The sequence below is a fragment of the Carassius auratus genome, chromosome 13 (assembly GCF_003368295.1).
Source record: "Carassius auratus strain Wakin chromosome 13, ASM336829v1, whole genome shotgun sequence".
Lineage (NCBI taxonomy): Eukaryota > Metazoa > Chordata > Actinopteri > Cypriniformes > Cyprinidae > Carassius > Carassius auratus.
Window position 1 is genome coordinate 6,207,735 of NC_039255.1, and position 19,103 is coordinate 6,226,837.

At 34.1% G+C, this 19,103-nt stretch overlaps 2 protein-coding genes across 2 annotated transcripts; both read left to right on the forward strand.

Moving 5' to 3' along the window:
- Nucleotides 1-6,125: 6,125 nt before the first annotated feature.
- LOC113112443 (N-acylneuraminate-9-phosphatase-like) lies at nt 6,126-7,726 on the forward strand. The gene is made up of 2 exons (XM_026278023.1): nt 6,126-6,284; nt 7,023-7,726. Exons 1-2 carry the CDS (start codon nt 6,195-6,197, stop codon nt 7,659-7,661), a joined length of 729 nt encoding a protein of 242 aa, XP_026133808.1. The 5' UTR covers nt 6,126-6,194; the 3' UTR covers nt 7,662-7,726.
- A 1,972-nt stretch (nt 7,727-9,698) lies between these two features.
- On the forward strand, nt 9,699-12,523 carry LOC113112444 (CDGSH iron-sulfur domain-containing protein 1-like). The gene is made up of 3 exons (XM_026278025.1): nt 9,699-9,857; nt 10,479-10,684; nt 11,769-12,523. Exons 1-3 carry the CDS (start codon nt 9,830-9,832, stop codon nt 11,856-11,858), a joined length of 324 nt encoding a protein of 107 aa, XP_026133810.1. The 5' UTR covers nt 9,699-9,829; the 3' UTR covers nt 11,859-12,523.
- Nucleotides 12,524-19,103: the final 6,580 nt, after the last annotated feature.

Genomic DNA, 19,103 nt, shown 5'->3' on the forward strand with positions numbered 1-19,103 from the left:
CAGTTTTCATCAAAGAAATTAGGAAAATAGGGCATAAAAGACTTACCCTGGTGGGTGGGTTTAACATGATGTCAATACATGATGTTGTATATGATTTCATAACATATTATAGAACACATTTAATTGTTTTACATATCTTGAATTAATTCCGTTTCTAATTTTCATTGTTTTTCCACAGAGCAGGTCACAACTGAGCATGGTATTGCTTTCTCCATGAAAGATATATGTGGTATGCATGGAAATTCATGATCAGGATCACTGCTGATGTCTGCCATGGGGTATGTATTGTTGTTGGGTGTGGAGTGTGTAGTTAATGTCCATAAGCCCATCTGGTTTATTATGTGCTGGTATCCCTCTCACTCCATGACTGTGATGGAAATGTTGACTCAGGTAATCAACAGCCTGAGGAGGGAGAAAACAGCCAGTGTTCAGCTGAAATGACTTCAGTGTTGAGTGATATACAATCACTAATCATAAAGGATGCAGGAACTTCCTGTCTACGTTCCCGGTCTCTGAATGAGGCACTCATTCACTTCTGCTTGTCTAATTGTCCAGGTAAACAGAGCCGCCACAGTGCAGTGGAGTTTAATGCAGAGTGGTTGCTGAAGCGTTGTTGCTCTATTGGTTGCCTACTAGCCCAAGTCTCTTAACCCTATAAAGTATACTGTGTCATATTTAATACATGTATTTCTAAGGCCTCTAAATTATCAATATTTTTAAAATGACATGCCTTCTGCCATCTGATTGATAGTTTATATTTTTAAGCAAGTAAAATTCCTCTTTGTAGAATTCTGAAATGTCTTTTTACTTCGAAATCGTTACTGTTTTTTAATAATAAATGTTATATTGTTCGTTTTTCAAGATGAACAGTTACAACTGGGTGGTTTTGTTGGGTTCGTTTTATGTAACTCCCTCAGTGACTCAGTTTTATCTCTGATGATATCATTCCTAATCATAATCCTTTATTGTTAACAGTAACGTAATATTTCAGCAATGCAATTTAATGATTTAATTTTGGCAACGCAAGTTTTCACTCACTGTTTCCAAACAGACACAGTGGTGTGAAATGAGGCAACATTTTCCTGTTGAATACAGTATTTGTGTTTGGTGTGGCTGAAAAGAGATTACGCTGAGATTTCTTCCAAACCTCAAATTGTGTTCGTGTAAGGTGCTGATCTTGTGTTGCATAAATGACACAATGACCCAGAGTGCCACAGTATTACTGTTGATAGGTTTCTGTTGTCTGTGTTGCTTTGGCCTTGTTTTTAAGGAAAAAGAACATCCCATTTGTTTTTCTCATGCAATATATCTTCATGTGAGATGTGTGGTAGTTCTAATCTAGAAGAGGAAAGAGATGGAGAATCGAATCAGAATTCCTACTGTAAGGATCCGTGCCCTCATGCACTTGCTGGATTTGTTGTTGTGCAGGTGTTATCTGAGCTATTTAAACAGTAGGTGACCCGAACGCCGTGCTGTCTGTGGGGGAGGCTTGTGCTGAACACAGAGATCGCGTGTGACTGGAGACCTGACCACCCACTGAGATGAAACACCAAACAGAGCTCTGTGTGTCTGTGGAGAAGAACAGCTAATAGGCTCCCAGTGTCATTTCTCATGCACATGACAAGCAGTTTAATGCCAGTTTTGACTAGTAGCAACTCTTTTTAATTCAATTAAATCTGTAATGCAAATTTGACTTTTTGACTTAATTTACAGGTAATTTTCTGCCTGGACATTATCCATTAATTTTATGGACAATTGCATTTACCCTAAAACACAATGCAATGCAGTGCAAAACTAAAAAAACAAACAAACAAACAAACAAACAAACAAACTATTTCATAGTAATACAGTTCATTGTGTCACCTTTATATTTTTTTAAACGTAAATATGCAATATTGACCTATGACACTTTTAAATAGTTTAATCTTCAATCGTATCTTATTATATCACTACACATTTGCAGTTTTTTTTTGTTGTAAAAATTAAAATATTACTTGGAGATAGCTGTTAATGAATATATAATATAATAATAATTGCAAAAGCAATTTGTTTGTTAGAATTGGATACAGCTTAAAAATGTTCTAAATAGGCCTTAATCATGAGTAAAAATACAAATGTCTAAAGCAAATTAAATGCATTCTTTCTTATTTATATTAGTTAGGTGACTATAACTAAAATCATAAAGAATAATTCATTATTTGAAACAAAATATGCAAAGAAATTATATTTCAATTAATTACCAAGACCACATTTCTCTTTTTTAAATTGCTAAAAAAAAAAACAATATAAATAATGAAAACACATAACAAATTATACTAAAACTAGAATTAAAACAGTCATAAAATAAAAATTAATTCAAAATCTTAATAAAAACTATAATAGTATTGCAATTAATAAAATAATAAAAATGTAAAATGCTATTTTTAAATGCGACTTGTCAAAATGAGATTGCAGATGTCTAATTAGTTGAAATTGCATTACATTTTTATGGATTATTGCTACTAAGACTTATTATATCAGAAGGACTTTTTAAATGGAGTCAGTGAACTGAACTTGGAAGCTGTAATTGCTGCAGTGTTTGTTTTGGTAGGCATCAGCACACTCTTACTCTCACACTTCCACTCCCTGAAACTTCTGTTTACAGAACATGTTTTGGAAGGAACGTTACATGAACAGGAATTGTTCGAACAGAGACAGGCATCTGTGCTATGAGTAGAATCTGCATGCGTGAGAAATGCTCCAATTTTCTGATCGTGCTTAGAATGAGAGCAGAATGCAGTGACACATTTTTGCGTGTCAATGTTTGGCGCCGGGCCAGGTGTGAGTGCACGCAAGGTTACATAATGAGAGATCCGGCAGAGAGGGAGTGAGAAGTGTCATCTCAAGTGTCATTTTAATGCTTGAAGTAACAATACATGACACTTCCTCTGGATACGCTAACTCTCAATGTCTTCCTCTACATGCAAGCTGCACAGAAATCATCAACAGATAACACAGCTATTTTTTTTTGTTGTTGTTGTCATAATACATGCAGCTGTTTTGATTTAATACTAAGAATAACATAAGTCATAAATACAGAGTTTTATGAGATACCTTCTAAACTGGTAGAATTGAACCATTTAACTTTTCTCTGAACTATCTTCACCTTCATGAGCTATTTTGACTTTTAAAGTGATTTTAATGGATGTATGAAGTCATACAGGTATAATGAGTAGCCACATATTAATGTTTCAGAACCAGAACGTTTCCAAAAACCTTGTTTTCATTCTGAACATCATTTTAAATTTGTGTTAAATGTTTTGTTTGAGACGTGTACTTGTGCTGTACTTGAAATAAACACTTTGGTTTGATATTTTGTATGTAATACATTATACAATGAAATTCATCCAGCTTGGCTCAAGTTTATAAATACTTTTTGGGGCCACTGCATAAAATAAAGGTGGTTTATAAATCTCAGCCTTTTAAAATAAAAATCAAACTCACTGTGTAAACTGAAAGAGTTCATCAAGGTGAGTGAAGACCTTTGAAGGTGTGTGCGTGCTGAGAGTAGAGGGGGAAAAAATAAAAATCAAATCCCAGCGAGGTTATATGAGGTGAGTTTGCACAAAGAAAATGCTGATAAATGGAATGATGCAATTTCTGTGCTGTGTTTGGCAGCAATTTACTTTTAAGTAAACATTCCGTGGTTTTGAATGTTGTGTGACAATGTGCAATTAACAAAGCTAATGTGATAGATAAACTTATCTAACGTCTGATCAATGTAAACATCCCCAGTTGATTGACTGTACTTATAAAATTTCAGTCTGTATTATGTTGTCATCAAAGGTGGATTTATTACAAAAATGTTTTAATCATTTCAATTTGCAAATGTCCACTTTATTTTACAACGTGAAAGTGAATGTGAGAAACTTCTGATGCGTTAGCTGCTTTTCTAGAAGAGTTGTAAATGCTAAAACTAGTTGCTCGACAAACAAGTGTTTATAATTACAAAAATAAATCAAAATTAACATTATACCAGTTTGCAATATCAAACAGTAAAAAGTGTTTTTTAAATAATTCTCTCTATATCTCTCTCTCTCTATATCCTCATGTTAATGTTTTGTGTTCCTAAAATACAACACCAAGAGGATGAGTAATAAAATAATTCACATTTTCTATGAACTATTTCCGAGTTTCAGAGGGATCTCTCAAAGGTTCAACTTTCACTCTCTACGATACTATACGATCGCATGCCACACAGGTGTTGTGATGACAAGGCATTCAGTTTTGTTTTAGTGTTGAGGATATATCCTTCATTCCAGTAACTAAAAGAGCCAAAAGTTTCAGTCTTTGGTCGTGAAGGGCCATGAAGTTTCAGTGATGTGGTTGAGTTTTGGTGCACTCCGCTAATAATGACCGGAGGCCCTCGTGTGGCCATGATTGTAAGTGCATTTCAGTCGCTTGAAAAAATAAGTCAGTTGCGGTCGGTCACGTGTAAATAATAACACCAAGTATGACGATGAGTGATGTCCTTCTTCATTTTGGGTGAAAATAGGTGTTCTAGTAAACAAAAGTAATATTTGTTGGTTGTAAACAGATCAATTACACTGTAAGACAAGTCAAATATGTAGGCCTACATTTAAATATATAATATTGTTCTACTTTAAGCATCTGTTCTGATATAAAACGTGCATTTGTGCAAGCCCCTTACTGGTAGCCTATCTACACTGGCAAGATTGTAAACTGTAGCTTACTCGTCACATGATTTAAGATGAGGAGGCAACTGAAGACTGTACTTTATACACGTAGGCTACACCATCATGAGATGAAACCTTAGACATGAGTTCACACAAAGTTTCTCAAAGACCAGCACAAGTAATCTGATAAGATCCTGAAAAAAGAGCATGTTTATTGAGAGCAAACCATAGGAGTTAAGATTTTCACGTAACCTCAGTTCATAGCTGTCAACTTGCACGTCTCCCTACGTTCAGCTGCCGCTCAGATCTTCCACCTGATTACAGTCTCGAGTGCTGCATAATCCTGCTGAAAAGTGTCTTTCTCTCGAGCAGTAATACTTCAACTTCTGTTGCAGAATGCAGCTTTTACATTTTACAAATATACAATTACCTTTGCATTAAATAATCAGATTCCAAAAAGCAAATACTTGTAATTAGAGTATACCTTACATTTTATAATGCTCTTAATCAGAATACAGTTTCTTTTTTATAAATTAGCCTAAACATTCACACAATATGTAAGTGAATTATTAATAATGTAATGATTCTCCCTAAATCAGATTTCTTCCTCTCCAAAAATGTGTCATGCCATTTAGCTTTATATGTTCACAAATTTGTGTAAATACATTTGCAAACCATGCTTCTAAATTTGGAGGGAAAACCCTCATGCAATAAGACACTAATAATTATGCAAAGTACTATATCTGATGAAGTTAATATTTCAATAATTTAACAATACAGTTGCATGTTTACAGTGTTGCTTAAAGCATGGTCACATTGACATGCAGGCAAACATGTCTGTTTTTAAATATTCAATATTTCTGTTTTTAGTACTCAAGTAATAATTTATTTTACATTTTTATGATTTAATGAACTATTTTATTAATTTTTAACAATGAACAGATCCACTAAAATTCCTACATTAAACCCAGTTCTGGAAACCTAAAATAAGTAATCTAGACGTTTCATCATGTATAATGTGAAATCAGTGACTACAATTTGCAAGTACTATACCCAGCTCAGTAGCTATATATTTTCAAATTAGGCTAATAAATCTTATAATTATATGAAATACTTGGAATTTAATTATCAACTTAGTTTAAATAAATAAATGCATACATACATACATACCACCAGCATTAAGGCCTTGTATTACTTTTATACGAATAGAATAGGAATGAAATTAGAGTATTTTTCAGTGAAATATTTTATTTGACAACCTTAATTGCTCGAAAAAAATGTAGAAACAAGAAGTCTGATGCCTGTGTTATGAAACTGAACCAAACAAGCTCATCTTAGCGTCTAAAAACTACATATCACTACAGCCCTGTCATATAATCCCCACTATTTTTTTAAATCGTGAACTACATTTCCCAGAATGCAATGTGAGCGTTGCGTCACAACACCTGCATGACGTCAGTAGCCGGAGTTCCGCGTGTTCGGATGTGTTGTTAGTATCATACGTGGCTGTGGAATACGATGGAAAGGCGAGCAGTTTCATCGATTATATTTGACTTCGACAACACGCTGGTCGATACAGCCGGTGCAGGACGAATTGCCATTCAGAAGGTAAATGAAGGAATTAGAAAAAAGCTGAAAAACACTTTAAAGAACGGTTGACAATAGTGTGGTATTGCCATAGTTATTGGGCTTGTGTCATGGTATTATTTGACATACTTTGAGGCATACACTGTATTGAAGTGCCATTGTGTTACCATGGTTTTGTACACATGCCATAGTATTATTGGACGTAACGTTACCTACATTTAGCAGGCGCTTTTGTCCAAAGCGACTTACAGTGCATTCAGTCTATTAGTATTTGTATTCACTGGGAATTGAACCCACGACCGTTTGGGCTGTTAAAGCAATGCTCTACCACTGAGAATGCTATTGGTATTACCATGTTTTTGTTTTTACTCATGTCCAATGGTATTTTTGACTTCATACTTTGAAGAATATTTTAAAGTATCATGGCATTATCATGTTTTTTAGACACATAATGGCAATGCCATGATTTTCTTTGACAGACTCTGAAGTATATACACGTCATGGTTATTCTTACACACTTTTTAGGTGTATATCAAAGTACCATGATATTACCATGTTTTTTGACATGTACTGTGGAAATACTATATAATTGTTCTCCAAAACTCCAAACTGTCCTGTTTTTGTTTATAAAAGATATATATATATATATATATATATATATATATATATATATATATATATATATATATATATATATATATATATATATATATATATATTATGATTTACATTATGTTCTTTTCTTTTCTTTTTTTATAGGTGTGTGAGCTGCTGAAGTCAATGCATGTGCCGGAGAGCCACATCAAAGACATCTGTGATCACTTTTTACGAAAGCTTCTCCACGAATCATTTGACCCATCAGAAGGAAAAACAATAGATGATGTGAGGATCCATCACTGGTATGAAGCCCTTCAGGAGACGCAGGGCACAGATCCTGATCCGGCTCTGGCCAGCAGCTGCTACTACACATGGAAGAACACAAGGTTACAGGTGCTGACTCTTACTCCTGAGGTTCGATCTCTCCTGGAGGAACTGCAGAAGAACTACAAACTACTTCTGATTACCAACGGCGATACTCAGACGCAGTGGGAGAAGATCGAAGCAGTGGGATGTAAGGGTCTCTTTAGTTTGGTGGTAGTCGGAGGAGATCATCCTGAGGAGAAACCGGCACGCTCCATCTTCACTCACTGCTTTGAGTCTGCAGGAGTCCAGCCACAGGACTGCGTCATGGTGGGAGATTCTCTCAGTACCGATATCCAGGGAGGCATTGATGCAGGGGTACGGGCCACTGTGTGGATAAACAGTGACCGTAAATCTCTCCCACAGGGCTCTGTGACTCCAGACTACACTCTACCTAGTGTACTAAATCTGAATGACATTTTACTTGAATTGAGATGATATATACATATGTGAACCTAAAGATGCAACAAGGGTTTTTTTTTTTTTTCAATTTGTAAAGAAAATTTGTCAGAAAAATGTGATGAAGTCTTATATCAGCAACTGTTTTAATCTATAAAAGGGTGGTCCTCTCTTACAATGACAATAATGTTGGGGTCACATGTCCAGGCAAATGATACTTTCTTGTAATCACCCGATGACAATCCGGATTTTCTACTTGAAGCTGTTCATGTCCTACCAAATATTCTAACCACAATCCATCACGTAACGGTCATTATGCAAATGCTTTATTAATACCGTTTTAATGTTCATTTAGCATAATTAACAGGATACAAAACATCAGCTATCCTACTCTCTTCAAGCTACATTAATCTGTACTGTATGAATTTTATTTTCAGATTATAACTGCATTATTAAGATGTTAAAAATACTAAATTATTGGAATTATTGATAAGAAATATTAATATTTGCCAATACCTGAAAAATTATTTAATTTGTGGAATAAAATAATCATGGGTAGGTGACGTATGTCTTTGGGCATTCATATGATTGGTTAAAAAAACTAAACGAAAAAACAGACACTCTTGTACCGAGACAGAAACGGTACAATCTCAGTCCAGGAGGGAATATTGTTATTATATCAAAACTTTAAACATAATTAAATAAATTATATTGATCATGGATAAATATATATATATATATATATATATATATATACACATATATACACACTACCGATCAAAAGTTTGGGATCAGTAAGACTTGCATTGTTTTTTAAAGTAGTCTCTTATGCTCATCAAGGCTGCATTTATTTGATTTACAGAAAAAAAAGAATCTTGCAAAATTATATTGAAATATAAAATGGTTTCTATTTTAAAATCCTTTAAAATATAATTTATTTTTGTGATGCAAAGCTGATTTCCATCAGCCATTACTCAAAAAGTAAAATGTCACATGATCCTTAAAAAAATCATTCTAATATGCTGATATATTATTATAATTATCAATATTGGCAACAGTTGTGCTGCCAAATATTTTTTGGAAATTGCGATACTCTTTTTCTACCAATATAAATATTTGCTACCACTTCTTATTAATGTAACACATCCTTGTGGAGTAAAAGTTTTTATTCATCAAAGAATAATATATATATATATATATATATTAAGCAGCACAACAGTTTCCAGCACTGATAATAAATCAGCATGATTTCTGAAGGATCATGTGACACTGAAGACTGGAGTAATGATGCTAAAAATTCAGTTTGCATCATATGAATAAAATAGATTTTAATGTATATTAAAATAGAAAAACATTATTTTACATCATAATAATATTTCACAATATGAAACATTTCTTCCTGTATTTTTTTATCAAATAAATGCAGCCTTGATGAGCATAAGAAACTCCTGATCCCTATATACACACACACACATATATATAAATAAATTATACCACTACTATTATTATTTTCTTTATGTCATAATACTAGAAAACCAGCAGTTATTGTCTCAATACATCAACTAGTCAGCATGTCATGAGCAGTTTTTTTCTTTCGGGACACTAAACCCTTCCTCTTTCGAATGTTTCAAACTCGGTTCGGACTTCAGATTACACCACTTCCTGTTACACTACTTCAAAATAAGAGTATTATTTTTATGAATGGTTTTGAAAAGTCACACGCACACAAAAGATCATTGGCTTACAGTCATGACTTTCAACCCAGAATTTTAACCATAAATGTAGTTTTATAAATATTTGGAGCTCCATGTAACATTTAAAACAACCCACGTCCACTGTATGAGAATGGTGGGAAATTAAAATATGAATTAATTTGAAAAACGTTAAGAACGTTTAAATAAATCGCTAATAAATAAATAATTTTATATAAATCGCTGTTACCCTTAAAAATATCACAGACACTTTTCTTTTGGTTTTAACGCTCTTATTGACCTGTAAAATATAATCACACTCAGTTCAACCTTCACCGAGCACATGACCAACCGTAAAGTCAAAGTAAAAGTCATTGAGTTGCTTTATAACTCGCTTTCTGCGTAAATACAGCGCAAAGTTAATTAGCTTTAACTCTCCTTTTTGGTCTTGAGGACGATTGAAGATCTTCAAATTATGAGCAAAAATAATCATAATACAAACAATAAGAATTCACCATGAGCGCGTCCAAATCTTTCCATAAAGGTAAAGATCCATGAAAGATTCATATAAATGTGTTTTTTAAGGCAACTGTTCTGTTTTGCTCACGCTGCATGTGTTTATGGTCGGAGTTTAGCAGTAATTTAATCGAAACTACTGAAATAAACGGAAACAATGAAGATGTTGTGCACAAACACATCTACAGATTGTTAATTATATCTAAGCGAGCGTCTCTGAATGTCTCCATTTGTGCTCTTTTGCTTGCTGCATCGTTGAGACCATCTCGGTTCTTATAAGGTTTCTATTAATTACATTTGGTTTAAATGACTCGAATGGATTTAGCTAATACGATAATTTATTTAATGCACATTCAACGTTTAATGGTTCAAACAGTAGATCTGTCAATGTGATGTTACTGGAGAATATTTATTATCTTTAGTTTTTATTTTATTTTATTTAAGTAACAATATTAATGCTATATTAATAATAGCAATTTTAGTATAATGATATTCTTTTTAAGTATTTATTTTTTTATATTTAAGTAACAAATTATTATTTAAATGTATATATGCATTTCTAAAAATGGGTCATTTAGACTGATTTAGACTGTGATGATGTTACTAGAGTAAAAGGCTCTGTATGGTAAAGTCTTCTGCCCTCCTTCAGCTGAGATCATCACTGCAGTGTCTGTGACATTTGGAGCTGCAGCAGTGGGAATCTTCATCTACAAAACATTCTTCAGCAAAAGCAAATGTGATAAGCCAAAGGTCAACCTTGATCTGCAGAAAGACAACCCCAAAGTGGTGCATGCGTTCGACATTGAGGACCTGGGTGACAAAGCCGTGTACTGTAGGTGCTGGAGATCCAAAAAGGTAAGAAAGAGCTCAATGGAAAATTCTAAGACACTAGGAATTTTTTTTACTTTGAGTCAACAATAAAATTAGATAAACAGTTACATCAGAAAAGTGAGTTTTTGTATGTTTATAGGCGTTCATTTTGCAAATTGCAGTAGAGATGGTTACTTCTGCAGAAACTGAAAATAAAATGCCTTGCAGATGCCAGAATCTGAATCTAACCCTCATGAAATCAGGAGAAATGTTTGTTTTGTACATATAATTCATGTACAGTTGGGTGTGATTGGTACAAGGGGAGTGTTTATCTATGTGAATAATAGTATGTCCAAATTTTTTTTTCCAAATATTTTGGAAGCAGTCATCATCTTTGCTTGTGGGTTTTCAGTTCCTGAAATTTTTAGCCAATCACCTGAATTTTTCATGGAAACATCACTAGTGGCTATTCTGACCTGTAATCTTAAAGGCAGCTGAAAGGGAAAACATCCATTTCATTCAAAGAAAAGAGAAGTTGAGCATCAATAAGTTTTGAAAGATGTTTCTTATGATCACCAAGGCTGATAAAAACAGAAATATTGTTTAATATTATTACAGCTTACAATAGCTGTGTACTATTGTGATATATTTTAAAATATAAATTATTCCTGTGAGACAATGCTGAATTTTTTAGTATCCTTATTACTCCAATCTTCAGTGTCAGATGATCCTTCAGGAACCATTCTGACATGCTGATTTGCTGCTAAACAGACATTTGTTCTTATTGTTAATATTCAACACACCTGTGCTGATTAATATTTTGTGGACACTGTGATTTTGTTTTAGGATTCTTTGATTTAATACATATCTCAAAAGAACAGCCTTTATTTGTTAAATTAAATAGAAATCTTTTGTAACATTGTGAAATTCTTAACTATCACTTTTGACCTGCGGTATTTGAATCCTATCTGAAATAAAATAATAATAAAAATAACTTCTCCAAGATTGCACTACTAATACATGTGTGGTCACTTTTTGGTCACAGGATATGATTCAGTGGTTTTTAGCATCAGTGACATCAAACTTGCTATGACACATCTTTAATTAAATTGTTTTTGGTCTCTTACAGTTTCCATACTGTGATGGTGCACATGCTAAACACAATCAGGAGACGGGAGACAACGTTGGTCCTCTGATCTTAAAACGCAAGGAGGCCTGAGCCTCTTTCATCTGCTCTCAGACCAGTGCTCTATCCATAGATATATCTATCTATCTATCTATCTATCTATCTATCTATCTATCTATCTATCTATCTATCTATCTATCTATCTATCTATCTATCCATCTATCTATCTAAATACGGGTGGGTGTTAAGCAATAGATATAGTTTTACATTTTTTTAAATCTTCTTAGACTTTATGGGATATGTTCTGGTTTAACCAAACTTCTAAATATGTTTCTGTGACTAAACACTGGTCATATTATTTTAGATAAACTAGAGACAAAAGCACATCAGTCTGAGTTTGAGCTGAATGTAGTATGCTTTTGGAGATAAATATGAATGTGAAATCTCATGTTTACTTTCCATGAAACTTCACATGTGACCTTACTGACATTAAATATATTTAAAGTTGCTTTCTCCTATATCTGTATATTTTGAATCATAGTCACATAATATGACAGGTACTGTTTTGTAATTTAAAATATAATTAGTTGTCATTCAGATTTACATGTGGAGGTGAGAGTCTATTTATATAACAACAAAACGTTGCACAGAGCAAAATCAGGTTTTGATGACCTTGTCTTTTCTGTGAAATTATTATTATTTTCTCTCAGAAAAGTACACTGTACAAGTTTGATGTTAAATAAACAGTTTCAAAGTGATTTTGTGAGAGCTTGATTCGTCCAAGCACAACAATCATTATAAACATTAATGGAATGCTCACAATTTCACAGTTTGTGTTGCTTGAATGAAATGTAATTATTGCTGATTAGTGACTTTAATTTAAAAACAGAGTTTCAAGTGTGCGTTACTTTGTTAAAACCATGAGTGGAGTCAAAATTATAAAACTACAATTAAATAGGTTTATTGCAGACGTAACACTAATGTGTGAGAGCACCAGATTGGATTGTTACACCGCGTGCCTGCGTCACGACGCATAACAAGATCGACGCAACCACTGAGAACGCCGATTTTGTTTGGTAAACTGCGTGGTTTCATCCCGAACCATTCAGTAACCTGAGTAGGTTAAAACCACAGACACAAATACGAGTGAATGAACAAAAACAGACTCGGGGCTCCAGGAGAGCGTCTGGTCAGATAAAAGAGGCATTTCTAGTTTTAATGAACATGTGTGTGTTCTTTTAGAACAACTGTAAGAAATGGAAAATGATTAACATCCACTGGTGGTGGATGAGGAGATACCCCCTGACCATGTAAAGCACTATATAAATATAAGGAATTATTATTATTATTAAAAGTTTTGGTCAAATCATAGACTCATCATCTTGAACTCTGGAAAAAGAAAATAATAATAATGGGTCTTGGATGGATGTGTGCCTTTCTATCTCATTTATACTACAGGACCAATTTTCCACCCATCATAAAGGGATCAAATAAATCCTACAAGAATACAAGGGCATCCTGGATAAACCAAAATTCCCACACGAGTCTTTTGTAGAATTAGAACAATGTTGGAATATCCTACAGAAGGGAATCTCTTAAAATCCTAAAAGATTTAGTTTAAATTACTTTCCTAATCCTATATATGACATTTTATCCTATGGGTAATTACAATAGTCTATGTTTTGGGGAAAAATCCCGTTAGGATCCTGTACTACTGATTCCCAAATTATGATAGAAATTCCAATAGGATTTCAGCATACACTCCTTTAGGACATTTTGCTGAGAGGCGCAAATCGTAAAGACTTCACTCAGGTTTTTTTTTTAACAGACTTGCAAGGTTGAACTGGGCAAAATGTCATATTAGAGAACTAACTGCAGTTTTTTTTAAAGAGTCACAGGATTTATTATGGACTGTCAGATTGTCAGCAGTCAGCACTTTGTCTTTTCTTGTGTTAAAGGAATAGTTCGCCCACAAATTCTGCATTATACCCTCATGTTATTCCAAACTCATTGATTTTAAAAGTATTGAGGGATATTTTCAAGACAATGACAATTCATAGTGACTATCAAGCTTTAAAATAGACATAACAATTCAGGAAGATGTTTCTTTTTTGAAATATATTAATATTTATTCACCAAGGGTGCATTAATTTGACCTGAAGTCCATCCTGTCAACCTCTTTTAGGGATTTATTAAATCCTGAGCTATAATATGATTACAATGTAATTATGACACATGCATTTACATGGCTTCTTTTTCTCGCGACTTTTCTTTCAGATGTTTTTACACAGCATAAATACAGCAGATAGTGAACGTGCAATAACATCTGAAACTCATTTTACTTCCATAACCTTATGGATTCAAAAATAAAACAGGATATTAGGGGTGGAGCATGCTGCTACATTCTGATATGATTATGAAAGCAAACCTTTGTTTTATCTGAAATAAAATGCACAGGTGCACAATAACGTTATTAAAGCACTAATGACGTGTTGTGTCAGTCCTGGTTGTACTCAGTAGTCACGTTCATTAAAAAAAGTTTCTTTAGAAGTTGAGCTTGAAGGTCATCAGCTCTAGTTAGTCTTTTCTGTGTTTGGTGAATTTAGAGGGTTATTAATGTGTTAATAATTGATAGATGGTTTGGTATGTGGTGTAGCATGTAATCCAGCAGTGGTATGTTCTTTGGGATGTTCATATTTTCTGCCTCATTATGGGAGTTACAATGTGTCCAAAGTGCATGTGCTTTGTGGGTGATGTGTTTGTTTAGTCTGTATATAGTGGGCATACTTTAAATGAGTCTTCAGTTTATAAGTATTAGACTTTACACTGCCGTTCTTTTTCTGCAGTCTTGTGTTTGTGACCATCCTGGTAATGGCACACCATAAATCACTGTGTCAGCCGACAGCATTGAGAACGAACTTGTCAGAAATAATTGACTGATCATTGAGGCTTATCAGCTGACAAACTGTCATTTGGCTTCTGAAACTTCACTAACTTTAGTGTTCGGCGTGATTATTGAAATCAGTCCTGAAGCATTCAGACAGTCAAATGAAATCATCATGCTTTTTAACAATGTTATGTTGGACGGAAGAGTAATGATTATTTTCTGAAGATTCAGTCGGGTCTGTATAGTTTTGCACTTTTCCAGCCAACATTTTCACTGGCTCAGCTGTAAAGGAATAATCAGAAATTGTTATATTTTAACTAAGTTACTTTTTCAATTTTTACATATAAATTTTTCAGTTTATGTTAATATTTCAGTTCAATATAACATCGTTCAGAAGATTTTTTTAAGAGTTTTTAGAATAAAACTTTTATTCATCATGGATGCATTAAATGCATAAAAGTAACAGTAAAGACTATTTCTATTTATCAAAGAATCCTAAAACACACACACATACACACACACACACACACACACACACAAAATATCCAGTAGTTGAAGAAACTTACAGTCGTTACACCCGTAGCAGAGTAATTATTTACATGGCTCTTTATTTATTTTTATGCTTGTTTGGTGTGACCCGTGTGCTGCTTTTGCCTTGATATACAGAAGTGCAAAGCTCTTGGTGTCTTGAACTACGAAGAGAAAACATCTTGTGAGATGATGCAGGGTCACATTTAAAAATGAAAAGAAAAAAGAAACAGTCCTAACATTATTGGTGATTAACATAATAATTTCTTGATACTTCTTATTTGTAAGGTCTTTATTCACAGTAGTGTTTTTCATGCTAAAATATAAATATAAGATTTAATGTATTCATAGATAGATTGCACAATTTTTTTTTTCAATAGCAAGAGTTTGGGAACAACTAGAAACTATTTGGAAGTCAATAACAACAGAGACTGTGGAAAAGCAATGGAAGTCCAAAGGAGGCTATACAAAATAAAAATAAAATAAAATAATTTGGTTATTATGTGTTAATAAAGATTGTTTAGTTGTTTCAGTTTGTTTTTTGCCTAATAAATGGCTAAGAAATTTATTAGATCATATATATTTGTTCAAAACTTTGCGGTCAGTCATTTTTTCCCCCATTAAATGTGACATTTTTCATTAATGTTTCACAAACAGTTTACACACTTTCCCCTCACTTTTGCTGACAAAATGGCAATGCAAAACATTACAGATTAATATATGGTTTTCAACACATACACATAATGGTTTCAAGGCTATCACAGTCATTTTTGCCATATAGAGATTGGTGACAAATCAGATGAATTTGCAACAATAGTGTACTTCACAAAAAAACAATTGTTTGCCAGGCATAAAAGTGTGCATAAAAATGTACTCTCAGAACTCTTCTTCTCTCATATGTCTAAGAGCTGTATCTTAAACTGGAGGAAGTGACGAGGAGGTTCTTACGAACCTACATCATGGACGTGAAGATCGGGAAGAGAAGTTACGACCCGTTTACATCACAAGAAAAACGTGAAGAACAGATTAGCAAGTATCCTCTCATGGAAGAGATTGGGTTCCTGTTACTGGGTATGAGAGTGAGACATTGTGTGTGTGTGAATTATTAACTTATCCTCATTATAACTTATAACTTGTTTTTCTGCTGTTTTATCTCTGTATCCTCCTCTCAGTATCTGATCACAAACTGTGAAGGTTCATAAACACAATATTAAGCTTCAGATCACCCAAGTGAAAGCTCTCAAGGTTCGTTTTTTAATGCTGCTCAACAGAAATCCCGGTCTGTTGTCTTGTAAGGCTTGATCATTATTCAGAGCTCATCCAGACACTAGGTTAATTACCTCTGGGGAGTACTAATAAGACATTTGATGATAAGATTGTGATGAAACCAGTTGAAACCAATTGAAGCCAATGTTGCCAATATTCTTTGTAAAACTGCCTTGGATGCCTTTCTCTGACTTTTAATTAATGATTGAATTGTTGGTGATATAAAAATTTGAATGTAATTGAAAATATTTTCATTCAGTACAAATGTAATGTTTCTCTAATGGTATTTATATAATTTATTTAGGTTGTTCTACTAAGACAGAATTAATATATATTTTAGAATTTATATTTGGAAAGGGGTCCCTCGTGATCAGGGACAGATCTAGAAAAATATGGATGGGGTGGCGAGAAGGGGGCAGGAATTTTTAAGGGGTGGCAACATATGGCAGACATATATACTGAATTTAGTCACAGTTATCACAGTTTGATGATAAATATATGTGCACACTACAAAAGGACACAGGCTATCATTTACATACTTAATCTCATGGAATCAATGTCTTGCATTTGAAACAGTTCATATAAGGAATAAGTGATCATACTCCATAAGCACCACCACACTCACTAATGCATGCAGTATATTAATACTTCTTTGTAAATTATTATTTGAAGTAACAAAACCATAGCTACAAGAACGATGATTTGTGGGGTTATTGTTAAAATCATGGGTAATTTTCGTAAGGGAACCTGAAAAAAAAAAAAAAACTTTCACAGGACTGCGCCTGAAAGTGATAAATGTGCCTAATTTTTATCTTAATGATTTAGACTTTATTTTAATATATATTAAAAATGGATAACGTGTGCGTTGTAGCTGACACCTAAATTAACACATTACAATAGTTTTATGACTGCAAGTCTTTCTCCTCAAATGCTATTGAGTTTCAAATTTGCGTTTGAGCCCATGTGAAAGAGTTGCATAATTTACATATGATTTACAGGTTATTTTAATAAATATCAAACATTTAATTAACTTGTGCATTATAGCTGACACCTACATGAACAATTACAGTTGTTTTTATGACTATAAGTCATTCTCCTCAAATGCTACTGACGGTAGAAAAGTGTATACCAAGATCGCATGTAACTTTAGAGACGGTCCCTAAATATGAGACTCGTCCAACGTAATGCTAACTTTATGCCTGTTTTTTTTTTTTTTTTTACTTTTAGTTTTCCTTTCTCTTCGCTGGATTGCTGATGTACTCTACCCTTCATGTTGAGCATAAATATAAAGCCTACTGATAAAGGACACCGTCAACAGTATTGACAGCAAAATAGACTATGTTTGACAGGTGCAATATTTGAAAATCGAAAATTATTCATTTATTTTTTAATTACATTTATATCTGAACATATGTCAGAGTTCGGAGCAGGTTGGCAAACAATTTGAGTCAGTTCGGGAGTTCGGAGCGGGATCACGAATCATTTGAATCAGTTCGGGAGTTCGTAGCGGGATCGCGAGTCATTTGAGTCAGTTATGGGGATCGCGAATCATTTGAGTCGGTTTGGGAGTTCGGAGCGGGATTGCGAATCATTTGAGTCAGTTCGGAAGTTCGTAGCGGGATCGCGAATCATTTGAGTCAGTTATGGGGATCGCGAATCATTTGAGTCAGTTATGGGGATCGCGAATCATTTGAGTCAGTTTGGGAGTTCGTAGCGGGTTCGCGAATCATTTGAATCAGTTCGGGAGTTCGTAACGGGATCGCGAATCATTTGAGTCAGTTATGGGGATCGCGAATCATTTGAGTCAGTTCGGAAGTTCGTAGCGGGTTCGCGAATCATTTCAGTCAGTTTGGGGATCGCAAATCATTTGAATCAGTTCGGGAGTTCGGAGCGGGATCACGAATCACGAAAGATTCGCGCTCATAAATTTTCTAATTGACCATAACCTTTAATTCGTTGGGTGGCAAGGCTTTCTTTTAAGATGCCACCACGGTAGATCCACCCCTGCTCTTGATGGGATTGTCATATTTAGGGGCCCTTAGGGATAAAAAACTATGAAACCCCTGACCTGGACAGTCACAAAGTGTCTAAATGCTAGTAGGTGGTGCAGACTTTAACATCTGTTCTTTGTTCATCTAAAACCAACCATGATAAATTACACCTGAAAAAACATTTTGTCAATGTCACTTCATCATTAAATTAAACAAGTTCTGATTGCTGTGCAGCTTTTTATAACAGTAAAGACAGAACAATTTACACAGGAAACATCCCTGACTCTAAAATACAATTCAGCTGTTGAAATTATGCTGCATTTTACTTTATTATTGATGGTTTTTGCAGCCTTGTGAGTTCCATTATGTCTCTAACTCTTTTCCTCGTTCAGTGTTTCCTTCCTCCAGCCTCTCAGTAAATCAACTTCTCTCACCTCGTTCTGCTTTTTCTGGTTTCTTTGCACCTAATTGGTTTCAGTGTCTCAGGGCTGGGAAATATTTGCTAGCTGCTGTCACCCTCTCCTTCCGTTCCCCTCTCTCTCTGTTTCTCTTGGTTCCCGTGTTATTTCAGTTTGGTTCATTTGTTTTGTAGTGTGGAAGGATCCATTCAGTGTGAGGCTCATCACAGTTTTAAGTCTGTATTCATGCCAGTCTCTCCATCGCTGT